This window comes from Scyliorhinus torazame, chromosome 12, assembly GCF_047496885.1.
Source record: "Scyliorhinus torazame isolate Kashiwa2021f chromosome 12, sScyTor2.1, whole genome shotgun sequence".
Lineage (NCBI taxonomy): Eukaryota > Metazoa > Chordata > Chondrichthyes > Carcharhiniformes > Scyliorhinidae > Scyliorhinus > Scyliorhinus torazame.
This window is the reverse complement of record NC_092718.1, coordinates 195,349,458-195,373,915: the sequence shown is the minus strand read 5'-3', so window position 1 is coordinate 195,373,915 and position 24,458 is coordinate 195,349,458. Positions and strand designations below refer to the sequence as shown.

The 24,458-nt window shown below is 49.6% G+C and overlaps 1 protein-coding gene across 1 annotated transcript in view; it reads right to left on the bottom strand.

Annotated features, from left to right (window-relative positions):
* pipox (pipecolic acid oxidase) overlaps positions 1-23,917 on the bottom strand; it is a 100,133-nt gene extending 76,216 nt beyond the window's left edge. Inside the window, 1 exon segment of the mRNA XM_072469585.1 lies at positions 23,455-23,917. Within this exon segment, the coding sequence (XP_072325686.1) occupies positions 23,455-23,577 (123 nt within the window). The 5' untranslated portion in view covers positions 23,578-23,917.
* Between the last annotated feature and the right edge of the window lie 541 nt (positions 23,918-24,458).

Below are 24,458 nucleotides of genomic sequence, written 5' to 3'. Positions count from 1 at the left end.
CACCACCTGAGGAACCCTTGCACAGACCCTCGCAAGGCAAACTTTATCCTCTCCAGCTTGATGAACCCTGCCATGTCATTGATCCAAGCTTCCACACTAGGGGGTTTTGCATCTTTCCATAGTAGCAAAATCCTCCGCCGGGCTACCAGGGACGCAAAGGCCAGAATACCGGCCTCTTTCGCCTCCTGCACTCCCGGCTCGTCCGATACCCCAAATAATGCTAATCCCCAGCTCGGCTTGACCCGGGCGTTCACCACCTTGGACATAGCCCTCGCAAAACCCATCCAGCGCCGGGCACGACCAAAACATATGTGTCATGATATCCACATTAACATATCATGGTGCAATCACACACACACACTGATGGACAGGTAGTTGGACCAACCAACACACACACAACATCGCAGCCAATCAGCAGTGAGAGCACACGCACTATAAAACAGGGAACACCACAGTTCCCGCTCTTTTTCTACCAGGAGATAGCTCAGAGCACAGAGCTCACAGCGCGCCACTCAGACATACACCATGTGCTGAGTGCCTCACCAAGATAGTGCAAGGGCTGGGTCCACAGGTTAGCTGGTGAAGTACGAACCACAGCCAGAAGTTATTAGCTATTATTGTACAGAACAACAAAACAGAGTTGTACCATCTACAACCGTGTTGGTTCGTTTGTGTATCGGAACACCCAACACGACAATATGGACGTGATTTGACGGACTCCCCGAGCACCTCCCACATCTGTCCTCCACCCCAAAGAACCTACTCAACCTCGCCCCTGTCATATGCGCTCTGTGAGTAACTTTGAACTGTATTAGGCTGAGCCTGGCGCAAGAGGAGGAAGAATTAACCCTACTCAGGGCATCAGCCCACAGACCCTCATCTATTTCCTCCCCGAGCCCCTCTTCCCACTTGCCCTGTAACTCCTCCATCGAGGCCTCCTCCTCTTCCTTCAGCTCCTGGTAAATCGCCAAAACCTTGCCTTCTCCAACCCATACACCCGAAATCACCCTGTCCTGAATCCCACGTGCCGGAAGCAGCAGGAATTCCCTCACCTGCCGCCTCACAAACGCCCTCACTTGCATGTACCTGAAAGCATTTCCCGGGGGTAGCCCAAATTTCTCCTCCAGCGCCCCTAGGCTCGCAAACGTCCCATCGATGAACAGGCCCCCCATTCTTCTAATCCCTGCCCAAAACCCCCCATCCATCCTTCCCGGGACGAACCAATGGTTCTCCCAAATTGGGGACCAAACCGAGGCTCCCACCTCGCCCCTGTGTCGCCTCCACTGCCCCCAGATCTTCAGCGTCGCCGCCACCACCGGACTCGTGGTGTACCTTGTCGGCGAGAGCGGCAGCGGTGCCGTCACCAGCGCCCTCTGGCTCGTGCACACACAGGACGCCATCTCTAGCCTCTTCCACGCTGCCCCCTCTCCCTCCATTACCCACTTACAGATCATCGCGACATTGGCTGCCCAGTAATAGCCACACAAATGTGGCAGTGCCAGCCCCCCTTGTCCCTGCTACGCTCCAGAAACACTCGCTTCACCCTCGGGGTCTTATTCACCCACTCAAATCCCATGATGCTCCTGCTTATCCGTTTGAAAAAGGCCTTGGGGATCAAAATGGGAAGGTACTGGAACACAAAGAGAAACCTCGGAAGGACCGTCATTTTGACCGACTGCACCCTACCCGCCAGAGAGAGTGGCAACAAAGCCCATCTTTTAAAATCCTCCTCCATCTGCTTCACCAACCATGTCAAATTGAGCTTGTGCAGGGGCCCCCAACTCCTAGCTACTTGGATCCCTAGGTATCGAAAGCTCCTTTCCGCCCTCTTCAGCGGTAGCTCGTCTATCCCCCTTCCCTGGTCCCCTGAAGTCACCACAAAGAGCTCACTCTTCCCTACGTTGAGTTTATACCCCGAAAAGTCCCCAAACTCCCTAAGGATCCGCATGACCTCCGCCATCCCCTCCACTGGATCCGCAAAATACAACAACAGGTCATTTGGCATACGACACCCGGTGTTCCTCTTCCCCCCGGACCAGTCCCCTCCATTTCCTGGACTCCCTCAGTGCCATGGCCAGCGGCTCAATTGCCAGTGCAAACAACAAGGGGGATAAGGGGCACCCCTGCCTCGTCCCCCGGTACAGCCGAAAGTACTCCAACCTCCGCCGGTTCGTAGCCACACTCGCCACTGGGGCTCTATATAGCAGCCTGACTCAAATGATTAACCCCTCCCCGAACCCAAACCTCCGCAACACTTCCCAAAGATACTCCCACTCCACTCGATCAAAGGCCTTCTCCGCGTCCATAGCTGACACTACTTCCGCTTCCCCCTCCACGGAGGGCATCATAATCACATTGAGGAGCATCCGCACATTTGTATTTAGCTGCCTACCCTTTACAAATCCCGTCTGGTCCTCATGAATCACCCCCGGGACACAGTCCTCAATTCTCGTAGCCAGCACCTTTGCCAGCTAGTTAGCGCCAACATTGAGGAGCGAGATCGGTCTATACGACCCACATTGCAATGGATCCTTGTCCCGCTTCAAGATCAAAGAAATCAGCGCCCTGGACATTGTCGGGGGCAAGGTCCCCCCCTCCCTCGCCTTATTAAAAGTCCTCACTAGCAACTGGCCCAGCAGGTCCACGTATTTCCTGTAGAATTCAACCGGGAACCCATCCGGCCCCGGGGCCTTCCCCGCCTGCATGCTCCCCAATCCTTTAACCAGCTCCTCCAGCCCAATCGGCGCCCCCAAACCAGCCACCTCCTCCTCCTCCACCCTCGGGAACCTCAGCTGATCTAGGAATCGTCGCATCCCCTTCTCCCCCGCTGGGGGCTCAGATCCCCATAGAAGTGCCGAAATACCTTGTTTATTCTCACCGCACCCCACACCGTATTCCCCCCCCCTATCCTTAACTCCACCAATCTCCCTCGCTGCCTCCCTCTTACGAAGCTGATGTGCCAGCATCCGACTCGCTTTCTCCCCATACTCATACGCCACCCCCTGCGCTTTCCTCCACTGTGCCTCTGCTTTCCACGTGGTCATCAGGTCGAATTCCGGCTGGAGGTTCCGTCGCTCCCTAAGTAGCCTCTCCTCGGGGGCCTCTGCATAGCTCCTGTCCACCCTTAACATCTCCCCCACCAACCTCTCCATCTTCCTCCTCTCTCTCTTCTCCCTGTGGGCCCTAATGGAGATTAGCTCTCCCCTGACCACCGCCTTCAACGCCTCCCAGACTACCCCCACCTGCACCTCCCCGTTGTCGTTGGCCTCCAAGCATCTTTCAATACACCCCCGCACCCGCCCACACACCCCCTCATCCGCCAACAGTCCCACATCGAAGCGCCACAGCAGGCGCTGGTCCCTCTCCTCCCCCAACTCCAGCTCCACCCAATGCGGGGCGTGGTCCGAGATGGCTATGGCCGAATATTCCGTTCCCTCCACTTTCGGGATTAGCGCCCTACTCAAAATGAAAAAATCTATCCGGGAGTAGGCTCTATGGACGTGGGAAAAGGAAAATTCCCTGGCCAGCGGCCTAGCAAACCTCCATGGATCCACTCCCCCCATCTGGTCCATAAACCCCCTGAGCACCTTGGCCGCAGCCGGCCTCTTACCCGTCCTGGACCTAGAACGGTCCAGTGCTGGGTCCAGCACCGTGTTGAAGTCCCTCCCTATTATCAAGCTTCCTACCTCCAGGTCCGGAATCCGACCCAGCATGTGTTTCATAAATCCGGCATCATCCCAATTCGGGGCATATACGTTCACCAGTACCACCCGCACCCCCTGCAACCTACCGCTCACCATCACATATCGACCTCAATTATCCACTACAATATTCAGTGCCTCAAACGACACCCGCTTCCCCACCAGTATTGCAACCCCTCTGTTCTTCGCATCCAGCCCTGAATGGAATACCTGTCCTACCCATCCCTTTCTCAGCCTAACCTGATCTGCCACCTTCAGAAGTGTCTCCTGGAGCATAACCACGTCAGCCTTCAGTCCCTTTAAGCGCGCGAACACCCGGGCCCTCTTGACCGGCCCGTTGAGGCCACTCACATTCCAAGTTATCAGCCGGATCGGGGGGCTACTCGCCACCCCCCCCCCCCCCCCCCCGCCGCCGACTAGCCATCTCCTTTTCTAGGCCAGCCACGTGCCCGCGCCTCCCGCATATTCCAGTCCCCCAGGCGGCGGACCCCCGTCCCGACAACCTCTCCTACTTCCAGCTCCCCTTTGGCCAATGCAGCAGCAACCCAGTTCCCCCTCCCCCCCCGCTAGATCCTCATCTAGCCATTTTGCTCCCCCCACGACACTCCCATAAGTCTGCTGACTCCTGCTGACCCCAGCCTCTCCCGCCATTCCATCGACCCCCCAGTGTGAGAATCCCCCCACCCCTTGGCAGTCAGTGTGCACTCCTCTCCAGCACCGCCCTTTGCCCCCGACCCCACCCCTGTCCATAAAGCGGTGGAACCTCACCACTACAGCCCTTGGCGGCTCGTTGGCTTTGGGTCTCCTTGCCAAGACCCGAGGAACCCCATCCAGCTCCAGGGGCCTCGGGAAAGCTCCCGTGCCCATCAGCGAATTGAGCATCATGCTCATATATGCCCCGGCATCGGGCCCCTCCACTCCTTCAGGGAGACCCAGAATCCGAAGATTCTTCCTCCTCGACTTATTCTCCAGGTCCTCAAATTTTTCCGCCCACCTCTTTTGCAGCACCTCATGCGCGTCCACCTTCACCGCCAGGCCCAAGATCTCGTCCTCGTTCTCCGAGGCTTTTTGCTGCACCTCCCTGATCGCCGCCCCTTGGGCCTTCTGGGTCTCCACAATCTTCTCAATCGCCGCCTTCATTGGCGCCAGCATTTCTGTCCTCAGCTCCGCAAAGCAGCGTTTAAGAAACTCCTGCTGCTCCTGCGACCACTGCGCCCACGCTGCTTGGTCTCCACCCGCCGCCATCTTGCTTTTCCTCCCTCGCACTTTCCGCTGCACCAGGATCACGTTTTTAACTGCTCCACTCCTGGTCCAATCCATATAGTATCAGGGGAACCTTGCTGTCACCTTTCCACACTGGAAGCCGTTGAACAATTGCCGTTGGGGCCCCTCTGAAGAGTCCAAAAGTCCGTTCCCGGCGGGAGCTGCCGAACGTGCGACCTACCTAGGCATAGCCGCAACCGGACCCAGGAGTCTTTAATGGCTTGGGAGACCCCCCAGGTGCCGTTACACCTGGCTCACATTTGTGGAAAGCAGTGCTAAAAGGCACCATGGCGAGGTCTCCAGGCATGGCCGTACTTTTCAGGGCCCTGGAAGAATACAGACCTATTTAAATTAGCCTAATATTTAATATATTTAAATCTCACTGGGTGAGATCCAGATCGCAACGTCTCCGTTAAATCTCATGAAACGTTTAACTCGCGAGAAGCCTCTTGCGAGTATAAACTGCCTTGTCACGTCATCAAGTCGGGCACGACAATAATAATAATAATCTTTTATTGCCACAAGTATGAAGTTACTGTGAAAAGCCCCTAGTCGCCACATTCCGGCGCCTGTTCGAGGTCATTAAAACGCGCTCTTTATTTACTGAAGCAAAATTTTAATATCATATTTTAATCAGTGATAATATATAACGTGAGACGAAAGGATTTTTGTATTGCCACTTTTTTTTAGGTAATCACTTGATTGCAATAAATTCACAAAACTCGCACGTTGCATTATGCAAGGACATGGGCGATTGCCAATGATTTTGCAAATGGTGGGTCCATGTTTTAGCTGTGCTGTTGTGGGAGAAATCTGCCAAAGGGATAATGAGTCACCTTCAGAAAGTCCTGTCTAACTTTTAATAACTGGTGATGGATCGGCATTCTCAGATGCCAGGAAATGACTAAACTGCCTGCCAGCACGGAGATTGGTTGGTAATTTTTCACGCTGTGTGAAGAATAAACCAAAAAACGAAAAGTCCTATAGATCCTTTAATCAAATAATTGCAACAGATTAAAAGTGGTATTCTTCAATTGCTGCTATTGGTCCTGCATGTAAACAGTTACATATTTAAGGGAAGAATAAATACAAGTGCAAAGTCAATTCATACTGGCTGTATCTGTATTGTAACTGATGCCACAATTATAACATGTAATAAATTATAATATTTATTATCATTTTTTCCCACTCTTGTACTCAACACAAGTGGGGGCCAGTTAGCTCAGTTGGCTAACATGTGGTTCAGAATAATGGCACAGGGAGGCACGGTGGCGCAGTGGTTAGCATTGCTGCCTCACGGCGCGGGGGCCCCAGGTTCGATCCCAGCCTCGGGTCACTCTCTGTGTGGGGTTTGCACATTCCACCCGTGTCGGCGTGGGGTCTCACCTCACAACCCAAAGATGTGTAGGGTAGGTGGATTTGCCATGTTAAATTGCCCCTTAATTGGAAAGCAAAATAATTGGGTATTCTAAATATATATATATAAAAAAAGAATAACGGCAACAGAATGTGTTTGATACTCGTTCTGCTGATGTAGACTTGGAAGACGCCTCATCTCCCTGCCTCTGAGCAGAACCTGATGCCAAACCATCACCGACATAAACTGCCAAGAAATCGGCTCAGGATTAAGCATTCAAACAGAGCATCTATGACGTGGCACAACTCTCCAAAAGATATCTGCTCCCAAAACCAAATAATTATTCCAACTGCCCAACAGGAGATGAGTGAAAGTCGCCTGGGTGTCCCCGATTTTCCCCGTTGAGTTTTGACATTGGAATCCAGTTGGACTTACCACGAGAATCAACAGCAAATCCATGTCACATCAATGCTCTGAAACCTGTCATTATCAATGAGAACATTGCTATGAGATTGCCTGGTCTGGAATTTTATCTTTTCCAGATCCTGCACTGAGCCAGCAGACCTGGAGAGGGAGAATATTACGGCCCTTTTTGAAACTGTGTGTTCAGTGGGCCTTACTGAAGTAGCTGATGGCCATGCAATGCTGGTTGTCATGAGTTGTAACATTATCTTTGGGAAGATGCAGTTTATTGGAGTGTGAGCAGACTGGGAGACATATTGGACATGACTGTTAATGGAGGGGAGCAGCAATTGTTCATTGAGCTGCTGCAAAGTAAATTGGCTGCAGGTCATCATTGGAGCCCTCTTGCTTTTCACCACCCTCTATCATCAGTGTCTCTTCCCTTATCAGACTGCAGATTACAGTCAAATCCTCATTCTGTTGCTGAGCAAAGTTGTGCAGCGTACAACGAGAGGTATTAATATATGTGTGTGTGTGTGCGCGTGCATGTGCTTCTTGGTGGGGGTTGGGGTCCACCTTGCAGCACGGGGTGGGCCTTGCTACCAGGGAGGCCCACCATGGGGGATAGGGTGCCCAATCAGGAGGGCTTGTCCCTCCGAGCCAGGAAGGGTATACCTGCTGGCCTTCTCACACATCCACCAGTGATAAAATACCAGGCCTGAATTGAACAATTTTAAGGGCTTCAAATTGGCCACAAGCTGACAGGCGGTCCACCACCCTCCCTACAGCTGGCAAAGTGCCAGGGGCAATGGGAAGAATTCAATGACAAAATACAAAGGGGAAAATCAGGCGACTTTCCCTCATCTCCTATTGGGCAGTTGGAGGTTAGTCCCCATTGCGGAGGAAAGTGACAGAGGCATCATAATGGTTGTGTAAGGTGTTTACAATTCCCCACCCTCCTGATGGTGTCGCCCCTCAATCCCCACCCCCCACCGCCCCCTCCTACCTACCTCACTCAACCCCTTCCTCCACTGGTGCCCTCAGTGATCCTCAACGTGCTGGGCTCTACCACTATGTCTAGGTGTTTCCCAGGATGCACATCTGAGGTGGAGGCAGCCAGCTACTTACCTCGTCCCATGGCCTTTGATGCCCCTGGATGGCGTCCTCTGAGGCGGATGGCCCCAGCTCACTTGTCAGTGGCACATCCGTAGCCATGCCACCCTGTCCCGAGTGCTGACTTCGAGAGGCAGCCTTATCAGAGGGGTAGAATTCAGGGGAGCTGAGGCCACTGTCGCCACTCCATGGGATGGGTCCACCTTGGCACCCCATGCCCGCTCCTCCCAGCCGGTGCCCACAGGGCCCTGGGGTCCACCTTGCTGCAGAGAGGCAGCTGGTTTGAGCCCTGGCTGCCCCTGCATCATCTGGCTCAGCCAGCCCCGGCGGCTCCCCACGGTCTGCACCATCGTGTTGACGCCCTCGGCGATGCTCTTCAGTGACTGGGACATGCTCTGCAGCGCCTCGGCAATGACCACCTGTGACTGGCGCGAGCTCCGCAGCGCCTCGGACTTGCCCATCTGAGAGCGGGCCATGTCCGGCAGAATCTCATCAAGGTCGGCCTGGTACTGGGTCACAACTCCCAGCGAGTCGGACATTCTGCCGAGACCCTCAGCCATGGCAGTCACCGAGTGCGCGATGCCGTGGACACCTTCACTAATGGGGCTGACGTCGTGCACCAGGCTTTCCACTGCGGCCCCCAGCCAAGCAGTGTTGTGCTCGGTGCCACGCATTGTTGGCGTCATCTCGTACGCCCGTGGCCTCTGGGACTCCTCCAAGCGGCAATGGACTTGCTGGAGTGCCGCTGACATCTCCCTCTGAATATCCCAGCTGCTCCCGATCGTCTTCAACAGCTCTGGACACCTCTGTACCACAGGTTCAGCATCAGGCTGGGACCCAACTGGGTCCCAGGATCTAGCAGCCCTCCGACTGCTGTCTCGCCTGGGGGTTCCTGTCTCCACCTGATGTACATCGGCAACAGTGTGGTGCTCACCAGAATGTGCCCCCAAAGCATGTCCACTAACATAACCCCACTGAGGTGTGTGCATCTGCACTGGTGGAGGGTGGGAATGACAACTGTGTTGCAACTATAACGGGTGCATCCTCGGAGCTCTCCTCCAAGGTGGTCTCGTGGGAGGCAGGAGAGGGTGCAGCCCAGGATGGGTCTGCGCCATTTGCTAGGGACGTGCAGGAGAATGGACATATGGTCAGTGGGAAGGATGGGTCAGTCAATAAGCCAATAACAACTCCCGATTTCCCCTTCATGAAGCTATGCTGACTTTGGCTCGTTATTTATGTATTTCTAAATGCCTATTACTCCCTTTATAATGGACTCATAACATTTTTCCAATGACAGATGTTAAGCTAACTGGCCATATTTTTGTTTCCCCCCCCCCCCCCCCCCCCAACACACACACACACACACACACACTTTCTGAATAAGGGTGTTAACATTGGCAGCTTGACAATTGTCTGGGACTCTTCCAGAATTTAAGGATTCTTGGAAGTTTACTACCAGTTCATCCACTATCGCTGCAGATACTTCCTTTAATATCCTGGGATGCAACCCATCAGGACCAGGGGACTTATCTCGGTGTTTAGCCACATTAGTTTTCTCTAGTGATGTTTTTTTATTTATTTCCTTCCCCCTTTTTGCCCCTTGATTATTTAGTACTTTTGGAATGTTATTAGTGCCTTACACTGTGAAGACTGACATAAAGTATTTTAACCCCTCTGTCATTTTTTCGTTCCCCATTATTATTTCCCCGGTCTTATTCTCTAAGGGGCCTATGTTCATTTTGGCCTCTCTCTGCGTTTTTCTATATATTTAAAGAAGCCCTTGCTGTCAATTATATATTACTTGGTGTTCACTCTCATTTCATCTTTTCCCTTGGTATTACTTTTTTTGATTACCTTTTGTTCGTTTTAAAACTTTCTTAGTCATCTGGCTTTCAATAATCTTTGCCACACTATGTTTTTTCTTTCAGTTTAATGCTATCCTTAATTTCTTTGGTTAACCATGGTTGTTCGATCCTCTTTCTAGAATCCTTCTTCCTCACTGGGATATATCTTTATTGTGAGTCATGAACTATTTTCATAAACGTCTGTCATTGCTGATCTACCAACGTTCCTGCTAAACTCCTTTCCCAGTCCATTCCAGCCAACTCTGCCCTGATTCCTTTATAATTACCCTGATTTAAGTATAGCCCAGTTGTTTCTGACCCACGCTTCTCACTCTCAAACTGAATGCTAAATTCTACCATGTTATGGTCACTTTTTCCGAGAACTTATTTTACTCTTGAGATTGTTTATTAAACCTGTCTCATTACCAGATCCAAACGAGCCTAATGCCTGGTTGGATCCACAACATATTGTTCCAGGAAACTGTCCCAAATACACTCTATGAATTCTTACTTATGGCTACCTCTGCCAATTTGATTTTCCCAATCTACATGAGGATTAAAGTCACCCATGATTAAAGTACTGCCTTTTTTACATGCCCTCATTATTTCCCGATTTATTCTCTGACCTACGGTATAGCTACTCTTTGTGGGGGGGGGGCTATAGACTATTCCCACCAGTGTCTTCTTCTTGTTATTTCTTGCCTCCAACCATGTGGATGCTACATCTTCTGATCCAAGACAATTTCTTGCTATCGTACTTATTCCATCTCGTACTAACAAAGCTACCCAACCACCCTTTCCTTCATGCCTGTCCATACAAAATGTTGCACACCAGACACTAATGTTGATTATTGAATATTATTGAATTTAATTTTCAGTTTTGATCTCCTTGTAACCACGCTTCTGTAGTGGCTATAAGGTCATACCCATTAACCTCAATTTGTGCCATTAATTCATTTATTTTGTGCCAAATACCAAGTGCATTTAAACAAAGAGCCATTAATTTTGCCTTGTTGCCGTTATTTCCCTATTTGTTGCTTTTTAAATATTTGTACACGCTGTCCCTTTCTGTCACACTCTGGATATCATAAACAGCTGTCTTTTAATGCTGCCATAACCTTTTGCTTCGTAAGCCTACCTAGCCTCTCTCCGGAACTATTCTTCTCCCCCCCCCCACTCTACTTAGTTTAAAGCCCTCTACACTTCCCTAGTTATGTGGTTTGTAAGAACACTGGTCCCAGGTAGGTTCAGATGTAGGTCGTCCCAACAGTACAGCCCCCACTTTCCCCAGTACAGGTGGGGCAGTGCCACACGAACCAAAACCCATTTCTCCAACACCAGTCTTTGAGTCAAGTGTTCATCTCTCTACTTTTATGTACCCTATGCCAATTTGCATGCAGCTCAGGTAATAATCCAGAGATTGTAAACTCGGAGGTTATGTTGCTTAATTTAGTGCCTAGTTCCTCAAAATCTTCCCAAGTTCTACCTATGTCGTTGGCACCTACATGGACCACGACAATGGGATCCTCCCCCTTCTGACTGCAAGTTCCTCTCCAGCCCGGAGCAGATGTCCTGAACCCTGGCACCAGGCAGACAACACAATCGCCTGGACTCCTTGCTATAGAGAACAGTGTCAATAACCTTCACTATACTGTTCCCGACTACCGTTCCTTCTTATGTGCGCCCCCCCACCACTTGAAGGGCTTCCTGTACCACAGGGAATTCGGGAATCTATGAAACTATATAACTCCTTCCTGCTACTTCAGGGTATATATATGAGGAGAGCAACTTTAGCAAACATGACAATGGTCAGCTGCTTAATGCTAGCATGAAGTCTGCAAACTGGGTGATACTTATATCTTCCGTCATAGCCTGGAGTGAGCCCGAGACAGAGAATCTGAAGGTTGCAGTGACCTATACTGCAATAGATGATGCGGTTCTCACAGCAGCAGTTAACTGTAAGTCCTATTTATGGTGGTGATGCAAGTCTAGTCATTCTCCCCAGTGAAGCCCAATCTCCTTATGTGTCACTCAAGAGGGAACAGGAATAATGTCATTCTGGGCCTGTGATTCCTGTGAGTATGCTTCATTCTATTGCTCTCCCCCATGCCTTCCCTCCTTCTGAGGTTTTTACTCTGCATTCTGCTAAAACAGATTGAGTGGACGATGAAAAAGGATAAGTTACCAGGAAAGAGCACAGAACATTCAACAGGCACTACAAAAGGCTTGAAAACGGTCAAAGTACGTTAAAAAAAAGTAGTCTCTTAAAGCCTTGTGCCAATTTAGTTGTGGTAGTTGAGAATGCCTTTAAATACCAAGGAAATGTTTGCTTCAGGACAACAAGGTTAGTGGGTGATTTGAGAATCCGGATTTAACAATGCAGTTAGAAACAAAAATGGCATTGTGGTTGTAATAGTGTCTCAGGGACCTCAGGTTAAATGTATTCATTATGCTGCCCTGCCACTGTGTCTGGTAGAAATAGTGGGCACGATCTATCCAAATTGGAACAGAGTCCGTGACGAGCACGTTTAGCCGGGTGTTTCCCAATGCTTGTGGCGACAAGAAACAATACACTATCTATTGGGACTCAGGGCCTCAGCAGGGAATGCCCCACCAATGCCACATTCAGTCCCATTTCCTGCACTGAGGAAGTTCACTTGCCGGAACTCCTCAGTGCAGGAAGAGATCGGGATGTCATTTGAAAATGGCATCCCGATCTCTTGACCCCCCCCCGCCAAAAACACAACCCTCAAACTCCCCCCCCCAAAGCCTCCACTCACCGAAAGGGGGTGTTCGGGACCCCCCACCACTACCATTGCCAGAGGAAAAATGCCAGCCTGGCACCTTGGCAGTGCCAGCCTGGCACCCTGGTAGTTCACCTGCCAGCAGTAAGTGCCAAGGTTCTCAGGTGGCACGAGCACCTGGGGACCTCCAATTCCCTGGGAGACCCCCACATTGCTGAGCTGTCTGGTCCCCGTATGTGGAGACCAGCATTGAACGGCGCTCGCCCGAGGTCTCTGAGGCGAAGGGGTTAGATCCCGGGGCCTCAGTAGATCCGGCAGGTGCATATTCGAGTGAGACTAGCTCACTCACTGTGACATGCATATTTGCCAGATAGTGATCCTGCCCACCATGGGCGGGATTCAGATCACGACGTCTCATGAGATTGGGTTAGATCTTGCGAGGCATGACGAGCCAGGAAGATCCCGGAAGAGGGATCTCCCAGCATCTACCGGCCATGCCGCCGTTCAGACGCAACGCGGCCGGTGGATCGAGGCCTAAATATCTAAATTGAGGCCCGCTTGAAAATCAAATCTGACATGAAAATGAGCTGTTTTGTCTGTCGGCTGCCCATTCACATTGAAAAACAAGGCAATAACGCAACAAAAATCGCCCCGACCGCATTTCAATGAAAACTCTGATGGAGTATTGGAGCTGGCTCTCCTTAAATGCTCCTTTATTTCTCACTATAGGCCAGGAAGAGAAGTCTGATAAGTGAAGATTGATTCAGAAATATTTATCTCAAAGCTTTACAAGTACCAGTACGGCTACTCACTATCTCTTTCCATGAAGAAAATGTTCTGATTGGTCTGGTTTGAAACCAAAATGGGTATACACCCCACCTTGCTTCAATCCAAGTCAATAATATAAAAATTGAAAAGCTGAGCCCTCTCCCAGCCCGTACAGATCCTTTGAAGGAGCACTTGGCACATTCCACCAACCCTATTCACTGCCACCTACCTCTCAACAAATTGTTAAATGGATGCCACAGTGCCCCTTATATTTTGGGGAGTGCGGTCAAACGGGCCAATCATGCTAATTTACTCTTGCTATTCAATGTTAAAGAAGATCAGAGTGGTAGCTCGGTTGATCGGTGATGATAAATGATTACTGATGAATGTGCGGGTAGAAAAATAGAAACAGAAATAATCTTTATTGTCACAAGTAGGCTTACATTGACAGTGCAATGAAGTTACTGTGAAAAGCCCCTAGTCACCACATTCCAGCACCTGTTCGGGTACACAGATGGAGAATTCAGAATGTCCAAATTACCTAACATATGGGTGGGATTCTCTGATCCTGAGGCTAAGTGTTGACGCTGTCGTAAACGCCGTCGCGTTTCTCGACACCGACAACATGGCCTCAGGGGCAGAAATTCTGATCCCTACAGGGGGTCAGCACAGCACTGAGCGACCCACGCCGCTCCAGCTGCCGATCCCGCCATCAGATGGGCGCCGCGGGGCCACGCATGCGCAGTGGCACCGGCGGCAACGCGCGCATTTGCAGTGGGACCGGCGCGATTACCGCGCATGCGCGGTGGCTCCCTTCTCCGTGCCGGCCCCGACGCAACATGGCGTAGGGCTACTGGGGCCGGCGTGGAGCAAAAGAGGCCCCCAGCCCGAGAGGCCGCTTGCTGATCGGTAGGCCCCGATCGCGGGCCAGGCCACAGCGGAGGCACCCCCCGGGGACAGACGCCCCTCCCCCCACCAGGCCGCCCCCAGATGCATCCACGTTGCGGTCCCGCCAGGAAAGAGCAGGTGTGGACGGCCCCGGCAGGACTCGGCTTTTTCAGCGTGGCCGCTTGGCCCATCCCGGGCCGAGGATTGCCGGGGGGCCCTGTAGAGCAGCCTCCGACCGGCGCTGCGCCGACCGGTTCGGCGCCAATGGCGCCGATTCTCCGCGCTCCGGAGAATCGCTGGACTGGCGTGGCGCGATTCGCGCTAGTCCCGCCGATTCTCTGGCCGGGCCCCGCAGTGAGAGAATCCCGGCCCACATCTTTCGTGACTTGTGGGAGGAAAACGGAGCACTCGGAGGAAACCCACGCAGACACGGGGAGAACGTGCAGACTCTGCACAGACAGTGACCCAAGCCGGGAATCGAACCTGGGACCCTGGCGCTGTGAAGCGACAGTACTAACCACTGTGCTACCTCGCTGCCCAAGTCAATGTCAGGAGTGGGATAGTACACAGGTTGACACTGCAATTCATTCCTAATTTGGATGGAGGCATAAAATGAAGCACTGACGGTGGAGGTGACCTTGATTACCATGAACAGCGTGGTGCCTTCGGTATGCGTTGGCTGCATGTGTCACAGACACTGTGCAGCCCTGCAACCGTGTTCTTATTGACGCAGAGCCAGCAAACTATTTTCCTTCGGGCAGTTTCAGGTCACCCGGTTCTGATGTGTGCCATCCTCCTGATCATGCCTTATTCAACTTGCATAGTTTATACCCGTAAATCCTGCAAATACGCAAATGCAGCATGAAAGAAACTCTGATCAATAATCTTAAATTTGACTTGCTGGCAACCGCAACTCTGTTTAGATTCCATTTGGATGCCTCGCGATCCCTTGAACATTCCTATGTGCAATTCCTTTCACCGATCTTCTCTTTTTACAGCTTCTCCTGTTCTGTCAAAGCTTTACAATGTTTCAATGTCAATCAGCTTTCGGATAGATTAGCAGGGAGTATATGATTTTAGGTTCCATAAACAATAAACTCCAATCGAATTTCTTCAAAGTTCAGAGAAATTAGAAAAAAAAATGAAGGGTGTCCTGTAAAACTGGAAAGGAAAAATAGCTCAAAAGCCTCTGGCCACATTTGCAGCTCATTCACATGCATCCTCTCGGACGCCCCCTCCAGCAGGACATAAAAAGGAGCAGCCAATGTAATCTTTTCCTGAAAGAGTAGAAAATAAGCAGAGTGCTTGATTTAAATATACTATTTAAATGAAGCTCACTTGTTCTTTGCAAGACCATTTTAAGGGACTAAAGGGCTGGCCGGAAGATTGTCACAGAATTGTTATGCTGCCATTCGGCCCATTGTTTCTGCACCTGCCCTCTGAATGTGCATTTTTATTCAGTGCCATTCTCCTGCCTTTTCCCCTGCACATTTTCAGAATCGAGAACAATCATCTAGTGTCCTCTTGAATACCTCCATTGAACCTGCTCCATCACACTTCCAGGCAGTGCATTCCAGATCCGAACCACTCACTTTGTGAAAACGCTCTTTGTCACTTTTGCTGCTCATGCAAACCACCTTGAATCTGTGCCCTCTCTTTCTTGATCCTCTTATGAGTTGGAACAGTTTCTCCCTGTCTACTCTGTTGTGTTCGTCATTCTGAAGCAAAAAGCGAACTAGTACATATCCTGGAAATTTAAAATGAAAACAGAGAATCTGAGGAATACTTAATTTCCTTTTGTTCATCCAAGGGATGTGGGCGTCGCTGGCTAGGCCAGCATAGTGTCCATCCTTAATTGCCCTTGAGGGTAGTGGGGAGCTGCCTTGCATGGTAGCAGAGTGGTTAGCACTGTTTCTTCACAGCACCAGGGACCCTGGTTCGATTCCCGCCTTGGATCACTGTCTGTGTGGAGTCAGCACGTTCTCCCCGTGTCTGGGTGGGTTTCCTCCGGGTGCTCCGGTTTCCTCCCACAAGTCCCGAAAGACGTGCTTGTTAGGTGAATTGGACATTCTGAATTCTCCCTCCATGTACCCGAACAGGTGCCGGAGTGTGGCGACTAGAGGCTTTTCACAGTAACCTCATTGCAGTGTTAATGTAAGCCTACTTGTGACAATAAAGGTTCTTATTAGGTTGGCTGTTCCAAGATTTTGACAGTGAAGAACAATAATATAATTCCAAGTCAGGGTGTTGTGTAGCTTGGAGGGGAACCTTCAGGTTGTGGTGCTTCAGTGAGTCTGTGTCCACATTTTTCTAACTTGCAGAGGCCACAGCTTTGGAAGATGCTGCTGAAGGAGCTTTGGCAAGTTGTTACTGTGCAATTGATGGCACACTCTGCTGCCACATTGTGCCTGTGGTGAATGGAATGTAGATCAAGCGGGCTGTTTTGTCCAGAAGGTGTCAAATTTCTTGAGGGTTGTTGGTGTCGCATTTATCCAGGTAACTGGGGAGTTTTCAGTCAAACTCCTGGCTTGTGCCTTATAGATGGTGGACAGGCGTTGGAAAATCAGGAGACGAATTACTCAGTGCAGAATTCCCAACCTCAGATCTGCTCTTTAGATGGCTGATCCAGTTCAGTTTCTGACCAATGGTAGCCTTCCAGAATGCTAATGGCGAGAGGTTCAGTGATGGTAATATTGTTGAATATCAAGTGGAGATGGTTAGTTTCTCTCTTGTTAAAGATGGTCATTACTTGGCAAATGACACTTGCCACTTATTAGCCCAAGCCTGAATGTTGTTCGGGTCTTGTCTTGTGCAGGCCTGGACTGCTCCAGCATCTGGGGAATTGTGAATGGTACTAAACATTCCAGCAAACATTCCCACTTCTGACCTTCTGATGGAAGGAAGGCAACTAATGAAGCAGCTTAAGATGGCTGAGGCTCAGACACTCCCCTGAGAAACTCCTGCAGTGATGTCCTGGACTGAGATGGTTGTCCACCAACAACTATAACCACCTTGCTTTGTTCCAGGTATGGCTCCAACTAGTGGAGAGTTTCCCCCCTGATTACCATTGACTTCAATTTTGCCAGGGTTCCTTGATGCCATACTTTCAAATGCTGAGGTGATGTCAAGGGCAGTCACTGTCACCTCATCTCACCTGTGCCGTTCAGCCCTTTTATCCATGTTTAGATCAAGACAGAAACGAATCCTGGAGCTTGTGGTGATATGCATCACTGTAAATACACAAGGGGTTAATGTAGATACTCGAGGACTGAGTAAGCACGAGAGGGAGCACCAGAGACATCCTGACATGCAGACATACAGCTAATGAACACATAGAATAGGACATGACCAATGGGCAGTCAAGACAGCCAGAGGTGACACTGCCACAAGGGGGCAACCCATATATAAAGGACAGGGCATACATGCTCTTTCTCTTTTCCACAGGCGACACTTAGAGAGAAGCACAGGGGCAGATCGGAAGCATCACACCCACCGCATGGCTTCGAGCAGATTGGTTAGTTTGATTGAGTTACTATAGCAAGGTCAGCAGGAGAGTCGAACATATATAAGGACAGGGCACACGTACTCTTTCTCTTTTCCACAGGCGACACTTAGAGAGAAGCAATCCGATGCACCCTCCTTGTATTCATGGTCGTGAGCAACATGTACTCTGGAATTCTGAGGTCACCTTTACTACAGTGCAAGGACCTGACTGAACATCGCATTAGATCTGACCCTTAGATCCATAACCTTCTTTCACAGAAGGTAAGAGGGGCAAGCAATGAACCCAAGGCTGACATCTGAACAGGAGAAACTTAAAAAGGGTGTAAAGGAAAGACCATAAGACATAGGAGCGGAAGTAAGGGCATTCGGCCCATCGAGTCCACTCCACCATTCAATCATGGCAGATTTCAACTCCATTTACCCGCTCTCTCTCCATAGCCCTTAATCCCTCGAGAAATCAAGAATTTATCAACTTCTGTCTTAAAGACACTCAACGTCCCGGCCTCCACCGCCCTCTGTGGCAATGAATTCCACAGACTCACCACTCTCTGGCTGAAGAAATTTCTCCTCATCGCTGTTCTAAAGTGACTCCCTTTTATTCTAAGGCTGTGCCCCCGGGTCCTAGTCTCCCCTGCTAATGGAAACAACTTCCCTACATCCACCTTATCTAAGCCATTCATTATCTTGTAAGTTTCTATTAGATCTCCCCCAACCTCCTAAACTCCAATGAATATAATCCCAGGATCCTCAGACGTTCATCGTATGTTAGGCCTACCATTCCTGGGATCATCCGTGTGAATCTCCGCTGGACCCGCTCCAGTGCCAGTATGTCCTTCCTGAGGTGTGGGGCCCAAAATTGCTCACAGTATTCTAAATGGGGCCTAACTAATGCTTTATAAAGCTTCAGAAGTGCATCCCTGCTTTTATATTCCAAGCCTCTTGAGATGAATGACAACATTGCATTTGCTTTCTTAATTACGGACTCAATCTGCAAGTTTACCTTTAGAGAATCCTGGACTAGGACTCCCAAGTCCCTTTGCACTTCAGCATTATGAATTTTGTCACCGTTTAGAAAATAGTCCACGCCTTTATTCTTTTTTCCAAAGTGCAAGACCTCGCATTTGCCCACGTTGAATTTCATCAGCCATTCCTTGGACCACTCTCCTAAACTGTCTAAATCTTTCTGAAGCCTCCCCACCTCCTCCATACTACCTGCCCTTCCACCTATCTTTGTATCATCGGCAAACTTAGCCAGAATGCCCTCAGTCCCGTCATCTAGATCGTTAATATATAAAGAGAACAGCTGTGGCCCCAACACTGAACCCTGCGGGACACCACTCGTCACTGGTTGCCATTCCGAAAAAGAACCTTTTATCCCAACTCTCTGCCTTCTGCCTGACAGCCAATCATTAATCCATGTTAGTACCTTGCCTCGAATACCATGGGCCCTTATTTTACTCAGCAGTCTCCCGTGAGGCACCTTATCAAAGGCCTTTTGAAAGTCAAGATAGATAACATCCATTGGCTCTCCTTGGTCTAACCTATTTGTTATCTCTTCAAAGAACTCTAACAGGTTTGTCAGGCACGACCTCCCCTTACTAAATCCATGCTGACTTTTCCTAATCCGACCCTGCACTTCCAAGAATTTAGAAATCTCATCCTTAACAATGGATTCTAGAATCTTGCCAACAACCGAGGTTAGGCTAATTGGCCTATAATTTTCCATCTTTTTCCTTGTTCCCTTCTTGAACAGGGGGGTTACAACAGCGATTTTCCAATCCTCTGGTACTTTCCCTGACTCCAGTGACTTTTGAAACATCATCACCAACGCCTCCACTATTTCTTCAGCTATCTCCTTTAGAACTCTAGGATGTAGCCCATCTGGGCCCGGAGATTTATCAATTTTTAGACCTCTTAGTTTCTCTAGCACTTTCTCCTTTGTGATGGCTACCATATTCAACTCTGTCCCCTGACTCTCTGGAATTGTTGGGATATTACTCATGTCTTCTATTGTGAAGACTGACGCAAAGTACTTATTCAGTTCCTCGGCTATTTCCTCGTCTCCCATCACAAAATTACCAGCGTCATTTTGGAGCGGACCAATGTCAACTTTTGCCTCCCATTTGTTTTTAATGTATTTAAAGAAACTTTTACTATCATTCCTAATGTTACTGGCTAGCCTACCTTCAAATTTGATCCTCTCTTTCCTTATCTCTCTCTTTGTTATCCTCGGTTTGTTTTTGTAGCCTTCCCAATCTTCTGACTTCCCACTACTCTTTGCCACATTATAGGCTTTCTCTTTTGCTTTGATGCATTCCCTAACTTCCTTTGTCAGCCATGGCTGCCTAATCCCCCCTCTGATAACCTTTCTTTTCTTTGGGATGAACCTCTGTACTGTGTCCTCAATTACTCCCAGAAACTCCTGCCATTGCTGTTCTACTGTCTTTCCCACTAGGCTCTGCTCCCAGTCGATGTTCGTCAGTTCCTCCCTCATGCCCCTGTAGTTACCTTTATTTAACCGTAACACCTTTACATCTGATTCTACCTTCTTTCTTTCAAATTGGAGATTGAATTTGACCATATTATGATCACTGCCTCCTAAGTGTTCCCTTACTTTAAGATCTTTAATCAAGTCTGGCTCATTACATAACACTAAGTCCAGAATGGCCTGTTCCCTCGTGGGCTCCATCACAAGCTGTTCCAAAAAGCCCTCCTGTAAACATTCAATGAATTCCCTTTCCTTGGGTCCACTGGCAGTATTATTTACCCAGTCCACCTGCATATTAAAGTCCCACATGATCACTGTGACCTTGCCTTTCTGACATGCACTTTCTATTTCGTGGTGCATCTTGTGCCCCTGGTCCTGACCACTGTTAGGAGGCCTGTACATAACTCCCATTATGGTTTTTTTGCCTTTGTGATTCCTCAACTCTACCCACACAGACTCCACATCATCTGACCCCATGTCGTTTAGTGCTATTGATTTAGTTTCATTCCTAATTAACAAGGCAACCCCGCCCCCTCTGCCCACCTCTCTGTCTTTTCGATAGGTTGTGAATCCCTGGATGTTTAAATGCCAGTCCTGAACCCCCTGCAACCATGTCTCTGTGATGCCTACCACATCATACCTGCCAGTCACAATCTGGGCCACAAGCTCATCTACCTTGTTCCGTACGCTGCGCGCATTTAAATATAGCACCTTTAATTCTCTATTGACCGTTCCTTTTTGTTTTCTTAGTGTGGTGGACCTTGGTTTACTGAGCCTTTCCATACACTGTGTCATATTTTGTGGGATGGGGACTATTGTAACCTCTCCTGAGTTCTGTCTTTTTGTGCTCTTTTGTATTCCTAAGCAGCTACGCTTCCCATGGATTACTTTACCTCTTGGTTCCCCGACTTTCCCTTCCCCCCCAATCTTTAGTTTAAAGTCCTATTGATCACCCTATTTACTCTTTTCGCCAGAACACTGGTCCCAGCTCGGTTCAGGTGGAGACCATCCCAACGGTATAGGTCCCCCCTGTCCCAAAACTCATGCCAGTGTCCCATGAAAAGGAACCCCTCATTCCCACACCACTCTTTCAGCCACGTGTTAACTTCCCTTATTCTTGCCTCCCTATGCCAATTTGCACGTGGCTCGGACAGTAATCCGGAGATTATGACCCTTGAGGACCTGTTTTTTTAATTTGAATCCTAGCTCTTTATAATCTCTAAACAGGTCCTCTTTCCTAGATTTGCCTATGTTGTTGGTACCGACATGGACCACAACAACTGGATCCTCCCCCTCCCTCCCCAGTATCCTTTCAAGCCGGTCAGAGATGTCCCGCACCCTAGCAGGCAACTGGGCAGGCAACATACCATGCGGGACTCTTTATCCTGCTCACAAAGGATATTATCTATCCCCCTGATAATAGAATCCCCTACAACTACAACTTGCCTATTTACTCCCTCCCCTTGAATGGCCTGCTGAACCATGGTGCCTTGGTCAGCTGACTCATCCTTCCCACAACCCTGTTCGCCATCCACACAGGGAGCAAGTGCCTCATACCTGTTGGACAGAGTCAAGGGCTGAGGCTCCTCAGTTCCTGACTGCTGGTTCCCTTTACCTGCCTGACTTGTAGTCACACCCTGCTGTCCCTGGCCACTAGCAGGATTTAAACTACTTACTCTGACAGGTGTGACTGCCTCCTGAAACACAGTGTCCAGGTAAGTCTCCCCCTCCCGGATGTGCCTCAGTGTTTGAAGCTCAGACTCCAGCTCATCAACTCTGAGCCGGAGCTCTTCGAGCAGCCAACACTTACTGCAGATGTGGTCGCTGCAGCTCGCAATGGGATCTGCCAGCTCCCACATCAAGCAGCTCAAGCACATCACCTGACCAGCCATCACTAATTAATTAATTAATTTAATTTAAGTTTATGGTGGGGGCAGCTTCAGCCAATCAGACACTACCCTGCACTTTTAACTGAAAAACAGCACAATTAGATTAACCACTTACCTTTCCTGGTTACCTTACTGCACGAAACTAGCAAATTCTCACTGTCTGTATCTCTCTCACTCCGGCTGTGTTTCCTTGACCTGTGCAATGCTAATAATATAATATAATATGGCACTTACCTCACACCAATAGATCTTATTATTAGGTTAGAGGAGGAGGGTGGGTGGGAGACACTACACGTGTAGTGTCTCGGGTTTCCTCTCCACCAGAATATATTGGTGGGGGGCGGGGGCCTTCCCAGAAGTCCGCGGGTCGAAAAAATAAAACAGAAAAGAAGTGTTTTTTTTTTAAAAGGAGAAACTTACCTCCCAGAAATCACTTGCGCACCGCTCCCGCTGAAATCGACTGGCCTGCTCCTGTGAAGGTAAGTGTTTTTAAAGCAGAAACGTACCTCCCAGAAATGCCTTGCGCACCGCTCCCGCTGAAATCGACTGGCCTGCTCCTGTGAAGGTAAGTGTTTTTAAAGGAGAAACTTACCTCCCAGAAATCACTTGCGCACCGCTCCCGCTGAAATCGACTGGCCTGCTCCTGTGAAGGTAAATGTTTTTAAAGGAGAAACTTACCTCCCAGAAATCACTTGCGCACCGCTCCCGCTGAAATCGACTGGCCTGCTCCTGTGAAGGTAAGTGTTTTTAAAGGAGAAACTTACATCCCAGAAATCACTTGCGCACCGCTCCCGCTGAAATCGTCTGGCCTGCTCCTGTGAAGGTAAGTGTTTTTAAAGGAGAAACTTACCTCCCAGAAATCACTTGCGCACCGCTCCCGCTGAAATCGACTGGCCTGCTCCTGTGAAGGCAAGTGTTTTTAAAGGAGAAACGTACATCCCTGAAATGCCTTGCGCACCGCTCCCGCTGAAATCGACTGGCCTGCTCCTGTGAAAGTAAGTGTTTTTAAAGGAGAAACTTACCTCCCAGAAATCACTTGCGCACCGCTCCCGCTGAAATCGACTGGCCTGCTCCTGTGAAAGTAAGTGTTTTTAAAGGAGAAACTTACCTCCCAGAAATCACTTGCGCACCGCTCCCGCTGAAATCGACTGGCCTGCTCCTGTGAAGGTAAGTGTTTTTAAAGGAGAAACCTACCTCCCAGAAATCACTTGCGCACCGCTCCCGCTGAAATCGACTGGGGGGGGGGGGATACGAAGAAGCAGATGGGTCTTTCAGGGAGATGTCACACACAAAGCTCGACCGTCCTCACCTCGCAAACTTCACAGTTGACAAAATAAATTTTCAACTTAAATATTACAGCTGTAATGTTTCCTTAAATTCCCAGGCACCGCGCAGCGTCAATAGCACCGTCACTTGCAGCTGACTGGAGTTGTTGAGTCAAACGTGGATGAAATTCCACACCTCAGCAAAGGACTTCTCTGGAGCAGACATACCTGTTCTATTAGCAGCGTCTTGCTATTTTTGCAGAGATGATAGGCTGCATAAGAGCCCTGGATTCCTGCTCCAATAACGATCGTATCAAAGTCGCTGCACACGCCATTCCCTTCCGCCGCCATCTTCACCTCAACTTTGGCAAATGTCCCTTTAAATCGAAGTCGAAGGTCACCTGAATGAAAGCGGCAGCTATTGATTTAAACGACAGGCGCAAAGTTCTAATTTCTGCGCGCTCATACAAGAGTTGTTTAAATGCTGAAACACCCTGAAGGAAAAGCAAGTGCTTTGTGCTAGCAATCTTATCCTCCCAGCATCAGGAAATGAAGAACTAACTCTCTCAGGCCGGGAGGGTTCCCTCTGCCACGGAACTGCAGGCCATTTGTACAGAATAAGCAGTGTGTGGTGGTGTTCTCAGGGCGTCTCGCTGCCCCTCTTGTATCACCCTGCCCTCCTGCAAGAGGGGATCTCTTCAGAACATGAGAAGGATAAATCACTTGAAAGCAAACATAGATCCCTCACAGCAGGGCTGGCAGCTACAGGAAAGCAGTTTAACATTTTCCTCCCTACCAGTTCATAGAATTTACAGTGCAGAAGGAGACCATTCGGCCCATCGGGTCTGCACCGGCTCTTAGAAAGAGCACCCTACCCAAGGTCAACACCTCCACCCTGTCCCCATAACCCAGTAACCCCACCCAACACTAAGGGCAATTTTGGACACTAAGGGCAATTTATCATGGCCAATCCACCTAACCTGCACATCTTTGGACTGGGGGAGGAAACCGGAGCACCCGGAGGAAACCCACGCACACACGGGGAGGATGTGCAGACTCCGCACAGACAGTGACCCAAGCTGGAATCGAACCTAGGACCCTGGAGCTGTGAAGCAATTGTGCTATCCACAATGCTACCGTGCTGCCCATGGACCTGCTGAGTGCATATTCTCTCTGTATTTCCCCCTTCCACTTTGATGTTAGATTTATTTTAAATTCTGTTATAATAGAGT